Below are 10,649 nucleotides of genomic sequence, written 5' to 3'. Positions count from 1 at the left end.
CAAAGTTGCCGAATGTCCGCGCTTTTACGTTTGCACCACCTATAAATAACATTTGACAGTTCGTCGCAGCGTCAGTCCTAAAAATCTCAATTCTCTTCCACTAATGATAAAATGTCCATAAAATGAGTTTTATGAATTTTAAAATGCTTCCAATTACAAATTTCGGCCTATCGCAAATAATACGAAAAAATTCTTGATATACCAATAATATATTATTGAAAAACTATTATTATATCAGTAATTTTTTTGTATTTTGTAGTTTTTTTCAGTGCGGGTTAAATCTGTGTCAACATCTAAAAATTTTTCTAAAATACAAGTTTTTAAACAGTAACGGATTTACATTTAATGTACTCCCGTTTGAATTTTACAATTTACCCAACTTGAAAAGCATATATTTTATGTAAAAAATTCTCAGCTTTCTGAAAAAAATATCAAATTCAACTGGAAAATTTGGACAATAACGAAAAAATGAGTTTCACTTTAATCGCAATTTTAATAGCATTCCAATATTGTAAATGGAAAATGAATATTTTTATGGAAAAACTACGATTTTTTAACGCAAAAAAAAACACTATTTTGTATTATTCGGTCAATTTAGAAACATAACAAAATCAATAAAAGTAAAAAAATAAAAATTGAAAATTGATAAAATTTTCCATATTATCGTGGGAAAACTAATTACTCAAAAAATTTGAAATTTGCACGGGTTTTTTTTTCGATATCAATAACAAACTTACGGAGTTTTAAGAAGATCGACGACAGTAATGCCCAAAAATAATTTTTATTATGATGGAATGACCCATATACAACGCTATTGCATTTTTAAATATGAAGATCAATAAGGCTATTATTTCCTATTAACGTCAGAACAATTCATATTTGAATATACAAGACGTCGCTTCCGCATCTGGCAACTTTTATGTTAATAGTAAAATGTACACGTTGAAAAAATGCGGAACACTTTGGTATGAACTCTCTGAAGTCATTAATTACTCTCCATTATTACGGCGCGGAAGTAGCGAAACAGATACGTGTGGCAATTATTCATTGTCAACATTTAACAAATAGAGATCGTTATTCGATAGTGCGGTATATACATATATAAATCTCACATTGTTGCACTGCAAGGTGCAAAAGCTTTCGATACGGAAGTAAAACAACATGAAGCTAACATTGGTGGTGTGTCTAATCGTGGCTATCCTGGTCTGCGTTATGATCCAGGAATCCGTAAGTATAACCTACATCTAGCTGATAGTCTCTTGTAAAGACCTTATAATCTCTAAAAACTCACCTTTAAAAAAAGGTAAAAAAAGGCGACCAGTTAAGGGCACGCCATTAACAAAAATTATCCATTGCAAACCCATGTAGAATCGTACCCATTGCAAACCTATGTAGAATCCTATGAAAAATTAAACATTGCAAACTCATGTAGAATCCTATGAAAAATTAACCATTGCAAACCCATGTAGAATTGTATTAAAAATTATCCATTGCAAACTTATGTAGAATCCTACATTGCAAACCCATGTACAATAGAATTGTATGAAAAATTATCGATTATAAACCCATGTACAATCGTAACAAAAGTAATGAAATAAAAAAAAAATTGCGCCAAGTGAAAGTAGAAACTTGTACCAGTGGAAAATTAAAGTTGCAGACATATATAGAGTCGTATAATGAATCAGTAAAAATTTAAATTTGCAAATGTAGAATCGTACCATAAAAAAACTTATCTTTTAAAAAAAAAGATAAACAAGATGCCAAGTCCATGCGCCATGTGAAAAAGAAATAAAAAAATTTTAGTTAAAAAAACTGGGCGCGCTGCTAAGTTTCAAAATTACAATGCATCTTAAAGTAACATTAATTAATTTAAACACAAAACATATTTTAACTGTAATGAGTTTAAAAGTAACAATTTAATTTTAATATTGTTAGAATATTATTTAGCAGCGCTCCCAGTTTTTTTAACTAAAATTTTTTTATTTCTTTTTCACATGGCGCATGGACTTGGCATCTTGTTTATCTTTTTTTTTAAAAGATAAGTTTTTTTATGGTACGATTCTACATTTGCAAATTTAAATTTTTACTGATTCATTATACGACTCTATATATGTCTGCAACTTTAATTTTCCACTGGTACAAGTTTCTACTTTCACTTGGCGCAATTTTTTTTTTATTTCATTACTTTTGTTACAATTGTACATGGGTTTATAATCGATAATTTTTCATACAATTCTATTGTACATGGGTTTGCAATGTAGGATTCTACATAAGTTTGCAATGGATAATTTTTAATACTATTCTACATGGGTTTGCAATGGTTAATTTTTCATAGGATTCTACATGAGTTTGCAATGTTTAATTTTTCATAGGATTCTACATAGGTTTGCAATGGGTACGATTCTACATGGGTTTGCAATGGATAATTTTTGTTAATGGCGTGCCCTTAACTGGTCGCCTTTTTTTACCTTTTTTTAAAGGTGAGTTTTTAGAGATTATATCATTCATTTTTGTATATTTTTATGACCGGAATAGAACAATTATTAAACATGTTTATCTAAACTTCTTTGCTTAAAATGATGTGTACAATCATATCCTAGAATCCTGATCATTCCTCCTAAAGCACCCTATTTATATAAATTTACCCATATGTGTGTGTGCGTGTGTATGTGTGTGGGTGTGTGTGTGTGTACTAATGTCGAGCATTTTTTATACATTTTCTATTAAATTTAGATAAAAGTTGCAGGATTTCGAAAAAGAAAAAGTTGACACAGACTTTTTCCTAAACGGCGATTTTCAAGGTTATTTAAAGGTCACTTATATTTTCAAAATAGAATTACCTTAATTTTTCTCATATAAATCGATTCCTCGCAATATTTACTATAAAAAGTTGTAAAGGTATAATTTTTACATAATCTTACATAAACTTCGAAATATTACAAATATTTTATTTTATGAAATATTTCAGTTTATGTAAAATTATGTTAACTATCTTTTAAATTATTCACTTTTAGCCATCTTACCCTTACAACCTTTTATAGTGAATAATGCAACAAATTGGTTTATATATATAATATATATATAACATCAGTTATTATTAATTGATGTTTACATTTATTTTTAGACTTACTAGAGCTCAAATGCTCCACATTTTTTGCAAAAACTGTTTATTCTACAGATTTCAAATATGCTTTTAAATGATGATTGAATATTTCCTTTTTTTAATTATTTTTATTATTATTTTTCAATCTCAATCAATTTTTATAACTTTATGCCAGCACGATACAAATACATGTTTCTTTATTTTTTTTATTATTTTTATTATTATTTTTCAATCTCAATCAACTTCTATAACCTTATGCCAGCAGGATACAAATACATGTATGTCTTTATTATTGTATCAACTCTTGTCTTTTCCATGTAACCATGTCTTCATAGTTTGAATTATCCCTTCATCTTCTCAATCTTTCGCAGAGATTTAATTAATTAAATACACTTCACACAAAATAAAGTTTGCTGGAAGATATACAGCAAACGATAACTGTAAAAACATGATTACGTGGAAAGAACAAGAGTTGGTACAGTAAAGGCAAGTAAGTAAGTACATGTAATGTATCGTATTGGCATAACGCTATATCCGCGGAGCAGATAATGTGGCTGTAGAGGTAGTCTGCAGTGCAGCTAATGTGGACGTAGATGTTGATTGAGATAATTGTCTAATATAAAATAAAATTTAAAAATTTAGTTTAAAAAGCTGTTGCATATATAAATAAAGTTTATTTTTTCTAAATTTGGAATATGTTTAATTAATTAATTTTTTAAGTCTATGTTTAATAAATTTTTTAAGTCTGTATTCAATAATTTTATTCATTTGATAAATACATGTATGTCTTTATATTGATATGTTTAATATAATTAGAAATTCATTATTAATTAGATATGTAAACTATAAATTCATATATAATATTTGAAAATATATGTGAATATTTAAATTTTTATCTTCTCCTTCCTCTCCTTCAATCTCTTTAATATCAATAGGTGTATGTGTGTACACGCGCGCACATTTGTACGTATTTATTTAATTATTGGATAGTTAAGAATACTTAATTGATAAAAAATTATGACAATAATAATCCTTTTGTTTTTTTTTCTTATTATTTACTCAGATTTTTTTGTCTATCTTATAAGATAAACACTTTAGAGATTGAATATTTCAAGTAAACTAATTGTAAGTAAATTTCACATTAATGCATATAGATGTTTAATCATGAATGTACTAAATAAGTACACAAGACGAACAGTGAGTGAGTGAGTGAGAATGAGAGTGTGTGTGAGAGAGAGAGAGAGAGAGAGAGAGAGAGAGTTAGCCAACATAACCCCGCACGCTGCCGATATGGCGGAGCGCCACTATCGCCATCTGTTGTAAAACGTGCGAGATGGACAAAATTACCACTACATGCATCTTGCATGTGTTGTGTACGTGTGATATATGTGTGCGCATGTGTTGTATACGTGTGAATACGTGTAACACGATACTATTATGTATGCGTGGTCGATGATGATATTGATGATAATGATGACGGGGACGTTTCTTAATAGAAATTTTTCATATTTCGACTTTGCATTTATATATCTCTGCTTACAAATCACGTAGAGCAGAAATAAAGACAATTTTATTATATAATTCGAACTCAATCTATCGATTAAGTCTAGTATAAACTCGATTGCTTCAGCCATTATTGAGGATTCGAAATATTATAAAGACTCAAATGTCCGACTCGCGTTAAGATACACGGTGTCTCCGCTACGCCCTTAACTGGTCGCGAGACACTACCGTGTCTCTTGATAGGGTCTTTACCCATACAGCACCGAAAGATTGCAGAAACATTGCATAGACCTTAAAATGCAATATTGTGTATTGGTTGCGAAATATTGCTGTATCATTGCTGCAAGATTGCTGCAACGACTAAATGTCCACTTTTTGTAATATTGCAATAAAACATTACAGCAACATTGCAATGTAATATTTATGATAATGAATAGTATCCATACAGCATCGAAAGATTGCAGAAACATTGCATAGACCTTACATTGAAACATTGCAATATTGCATAGTGGTTGTGAAATATTGCTGCAAGATTACTGCAACAACTAAATGTCCACTTTTTGTAATACTGTAATGAAACATTACAGTAATATTGCAATGTAATATTTGTGATAATGAATATTGTAAAAAGTAGCAAACTTTTGTTTTATATAATTGATAAGATTTTATGACAAAACAACAATTTTATGGCAAAACAACACTTTGTTCAATATAATTAAGTAATACAAATTAAATAATAAAATTTAAATAATTTATTTCATAAAATTTAAAATTTAGTTTTTAAAATAAGTTTATAAAGTGCAATGAATAGATTTTCATTCATTCGAGTTCTTCGCATATTTATCTGTCCGATTTTTGAGGAATTAGTTCAGTATATGTACTTTAATATCTGAATTCTTTGTGTTGAATCTGAATTCTGGGATCAAGTCAAACAATTAAATAATATAATATAAAGATATAGGTATAAAACTTTTCAATAATATAATATAAAGATATAGGTATAAAACTTTTCATAGTCTTAGAGTTAATTTACCAATCTTTATGTAATTCTAAGTAAAATTTAAATATGAAATAGAAAGAATCGGGCATCCGCATAACGGTAGATGAAGAAACTAGCGATTATTAAATAATATTTTTATAATCTTTCTGGAATGTTGTGTTCTCATGAAATATTATATTTGTATGTTTCTGTAATGTCTCTACAATGTTACATTGCAATTTCAAAATTGCAACATTGCTGCAATGTAATTGCAATGTTCTCTGCTGTAACCTGAATCCAGCTTATAGTCTCTTGTAGAGACCCTATAGAGTCTCTAGTCTCTTGTATCGAAGAAAAAACGTTGTTCTGTCTGAAGGAATCGCGTCGGCATCATCACCACGATCCTCATGGACATGGCGGTCATGGATGCGGAAATAGAACAACAACTGCTACAACACAGACAACGACAGCTGCAACACGGTCAAGAGACTCAATCGCAGAAGGTAGAAGGAAGCGTGAAATTATGGATACTCCGCTTTTGTTAGCATTGAATAAGGAACATATATTGCAATGGCCTCGTCGCCAACATCATGGACATCATGGACATCATGGACATCATGGTCATGGCAATAAAACAACTACTACTACTGCTGCTACTACTACTACTGCTGCTACTACTACTACTGCTGCTGCTACTACTTCTACACAGGCAACAAACTCAAACTAAATGTAACACAGCCAACAAACTCAATTACAGCATAGAAAGAAACGTGAAATTATGCCTGCTCCGCTTTCGTCAGCATTAACATAATAAGCACGAGGAAACAGGAACCAAGTCCCCAAACTGGTGAAGGATAAAGCAATGCTAAAGTGCAGAAATTTTATTGTAATATATACTATATGTTTATGGGTTTGCCGAATTAAAGAGGCAAATTAATATATTCTGGAATTATAGTGTGTGAAAAAAATAGTCTCTGTAATGAAAATATATTAGAATATATATATTATGCTTAACGTTTATCGTATTTATTATTGTTACACATACATAATTCTGTCATCAAAATATTAAGATAAAACTTAATAAAGATGTATCGAATAGATATGTATATCATTAATAATTTTTAACGGAACATTTCTAATACACCGTAAATCATGGTATAAATATGTTAAAATAAGATATAAGAATATATGTTTTGAATAATATGTTCCCAAGGAACACACTAAACTCAAAAAAAGTCAAAATGATTTTATTTTGATTCAAAATAGTTATGATTTTTCATATGACGTAAATTTGATTTGTCATGATATCATCACATATGCTGTTCAGTGACGAAAAAAATGATCGATTTTACGCTGACCCTGCAAATTTCATGTTTTATTGGATAAATGTGTTATATTTTTAATCTTCTTATAATAATTGTAAAAAAGAAAATTCGTATAGAACCGCGGAGCACAGACAATTACATAATGTAAATAATCATCAATCAGAATCCTCCATTTTCTAAATCTTCAGGATTTTCATCCTGAAGATAGAAATGAAGGATTCTAATTAGTTGACTTATGCATTATGCAAAAGTCTGTGCTCCGGCTATTAGAGTCCGCTTTGGTTCCTATATTACTACAATAGGATGTCTTTTTGATGTTTTCTTGACGTCAACAAATCGTCAAATTTTGAAACCAAAAATCATCATATTGACTTCCTATCGTGACATATAATTATGACGTCAAAATTATGTCATTTTGACTACGTTGTATTCCTTTGGGTTATAATACATTTTATACTGGATTAATATTTTTGACAGTTTTTTATCAGTTGATTTTTGTCAAAATATATTAATCGAGGATAAGGTATTTTATAACATATATTATTAAATCAATATTTTTAATTATATTATTATTTCAATATTATTATTATTATTATTTTAATCGAGTTGAATCGAGTTAAAAATATTAAAACATATATATTATTTACAACATTTTTATTTCAATTTAAAGTGTAAGAACGGCAATAAGAGCCAATCGCGGAAGACAGTGCGTTATCCCAACGAAACTAAAATTTTTGGTTAGAATTAAATATCTGTGCACAAGGCACCAAATTTTACTTGGTCACGGCCAAGATTTTAAAATATGAAATAATCTCATATTTGTGATTTAATTTCAATAATCCTTTAACCCCCCTACGGAAATAAATAAATAAATGCAAGAGAAAAATATAGATCCGACAGTCGCTGAATCGGGAATCGAACCCGAGACCTTTTGCTTGCCGGGCGACTGCTCTTCCAACTGAACTATTCAGATCCTTTCGATTCTATACTTTTCTCTGCTATATATATAATAATGTTGATAAACAAACGTCTTTAAGCCAAGCGTGTGTATAAGTTAAGAGTTTAACACGGCTCTGTAAATATAAATTTAAAGTGTAAGAACGGCAATAAGAGCCAATCACGGAAGACAGTGCGTTATCCCAACAAAACTAAAATTTTTCGTTAGAATTAAATATCTGTGCACAAGGCACCAAATTTTATTTGATCACGGCCAAGATTTTAAAATATGAAATAATCTCATATTTGAGATTTAATTTCAATAATCCTTTAACCCCCCTACGAAAATTTTTATTTTAATATTTATATGTACATTTTATTCTAGATATCATTATAAATCATTTGCAGATATTATTTTAGGTCTCGTCGATCTCGACAACATTACTCCTATACACATATACATTCCCGCACAGCACGTAATATTGCTGCAATATTGTAGTAATATTGCAATATTGCAGTAATATTATGTAGTAATATTGCAATAATGTTGCAGTGATATTGCTGCAATATATTATGTCCGCGAAAATCCATCACATTAATATTTCAGCAATATCATAGTAATATTTCAGTGATGTCACAGTAATATTTCATTGATATCGTAGTAATATTGTTGCGAGAGTGCAATAATAGTTATAAATGTCACTGCAATATTTCAGCAATATCACAGTAGTATTTCAGTGACACCGATTACAGCACTGTAATATTGCGGAAATATTTCTACAATATTACTTCCAAGGAGACCGTCGCAATTCGCCAATTACCAATAAAAGTTTATACATGTATTCTAGATTTGACGAGCCTAATAACGAATAAGGTATAAATCTTTAGAATCGGTGATTGGCGAGTTGCAACAGTCTCCTTGTTAGTGTAGGTTTTTATAGCCTTATGTGTAATATGGACATAAAATAAATTTATTAAAAATCGACATCTGTTTATTATTTTTTTTTATTAGATAATTATAAGTTATTATATAAAAGTTATTATATTGTATAAGTAATTATATAAAAAGTAAAGTAGTTATTTAAAAAGTAAAGTAGTTATTTAAAAAGTAAAGTAGTTATTATGAAATTTTTTAATTTTTAATATATTATAAAATATATTATTATATTATTAATAAAATATATTATTATATTATTATATATTATTACTCTCCTCGGCGTTCTGCTTCTCCTGTTTACATCTAAAAGAAAAAATCAAATGTATAATATAAATAATATAAAGTAAAGTAGGGGGAACATTTTACATCAAATATAATTTATTCTTTTTATAGTTTTAATATAGTATTTTTATAGTCTTTACTTAATTGGTTGAAAATAATGAAAAAATATGATAATAAAGAAATTATTTTTAAATGCTCTTTGGAGATGATAACGAACAAAACTAATAATGGTAAATTTAATTTGAAGTGGCTCTCTTATATACAACAAATTATACAAATTTAATTAAAAATTGTATGTAATTAAATTAATTATATTACTTTTTTCGTGCTAAGCGTACAGGTCCATTAGCTAGCCACTTTCCAATTTGTTTTACATGTGTATAACATATTGTCACTAATATATTTTTTACTTTTCCAGATTTTCTATACCATTACCCTGAGAGAACACAAAGGTTTCTATAATATTACATTTGCAGATACGTTATGAGACTGCAAAATTTATAATCTTGATAATTTATTTTGTTTTATTTATCTTATTACACTCTTGAAAATTATAAGTTTACAATTTTTATAACAGCTGTCTGACTCAAAAGAACTCATCATTTCAGAAAACGCGATAGGAATTCTTAACAGTTGTCAAATTTTCTATAGGTTTTACATAGGTAATTCAAAACTTAATCCTACAGTTTGAAATTTTTCTGGATGATAGTTGAAGTTGATAACATGAGAACCTACTGAAACATCAACAAAACACCGATGACGAATTATGATAATTTTTTATACAATAAAAAGTAAAATGATGCGCATGACTTTAATCATTTATAATTTTATAAATAACTTGTGTATCTAGTTTCTCCAATTAAAAAAATTTTTAATAGAATATATTTAAATATTTATGCATATATATTTTATTCTTTACTGCTTCAATCGATTGATGAATATTTGTTAATGTTTTTTGGACGTTTCATGCAATCGACATTAACTATATAATGTACAGAAAAGTCTGAAACAAAATAGAATTAGGTTCTGCATTATTTACTTAAAGCCTATATAAAGATTGACAATTGTAAAAAATTTTTATCCAGTTTTGTGAAATGACGAGTTCTCTTGGATGCACATCAGACATATCACAAAAATTGTAAACTTACATAATACATAATATCTTTAGTAGTGCAGTAAAAGATGAATAAAAAGAATTAATTACCAAGGTTAAAAATTTTTCAATCTTATTTTAACGTGTCTGCAATGTTGCAAATGTAACATTATAGAAAGAACCTTTCTGTAATCAGGGTGGTAATGGTGTGGAAAATCTGGAAAAGTGGAAAACATATTAATGACAATATGTTAATTATATACATGTAAAGTAAAAATGTTCCAGGCTGTCACCAAAATTTTAAACTATTACAAACAAGATTAAAAATTTTTCACACTTTTTTTCCGTAAGCATTAAATAAATCATTTAGAAGCTAATTCTAGTTATTAAATAAATTTTTAAGTAATACAATTATTCATAAATGATTAAAGGATGTCTTGCGCATTGTGTTCGTTAATTGTGAAATATAAATTGGCTGCAGAAAAATGTCA

The 10,649-nt window shown here is 28.4% G+C and overlaps 1 protein-coding gene across 1 annotated transcript; it reads left to right on the top strand.

Moving 5' to 3' along the window:
- Positions 1–1,116: 1,116 nt before the first annotated feature.
- LOC114946227 (uncharacterized) lies at positions 1,117–6,599 on the top strand. The gene is made up of 2 exons (XM_029322677.2): positions 1,117–1,227; positions 5,962–6,599. The coding sequence occupies exons 1-2, from the start codon at positions 1,162–1,164 to the stop codon at positions 6,310–6,312; spliced, it is 417 nt and encodes a 138-aa protein (XP_029178510.2). The 5' UTR covers positions 1,117–1,161; the 3' UTR covers positions 6,313–6,599.
- Positions 6,600–10,649: the final 4,050 nt, after the last annotated feature.

This window comes from Nylanderia fulva, unplaced genomic scaffold (genome assembly GCF_048542155.1).
Source record: "Nylanderia fulva isolate GAGA-0341 unplaced genomic scaffold, ASM4854215v1 Scaffold148, whole genome shotgun sequence".
Classification (NCBI taxonomy): domain Eukaryota; kingdom Metazoa; phylum Arthropoda; class Insecta; order Hymenoptera; family Formicidae; genus Nylanderia; species Nylanderia fulva.
The sequence above is the reverse complement of the archived record's forward strand: the minus strand, read 5'-3'. Positions and strand labels throughout refer to the sequence as shown.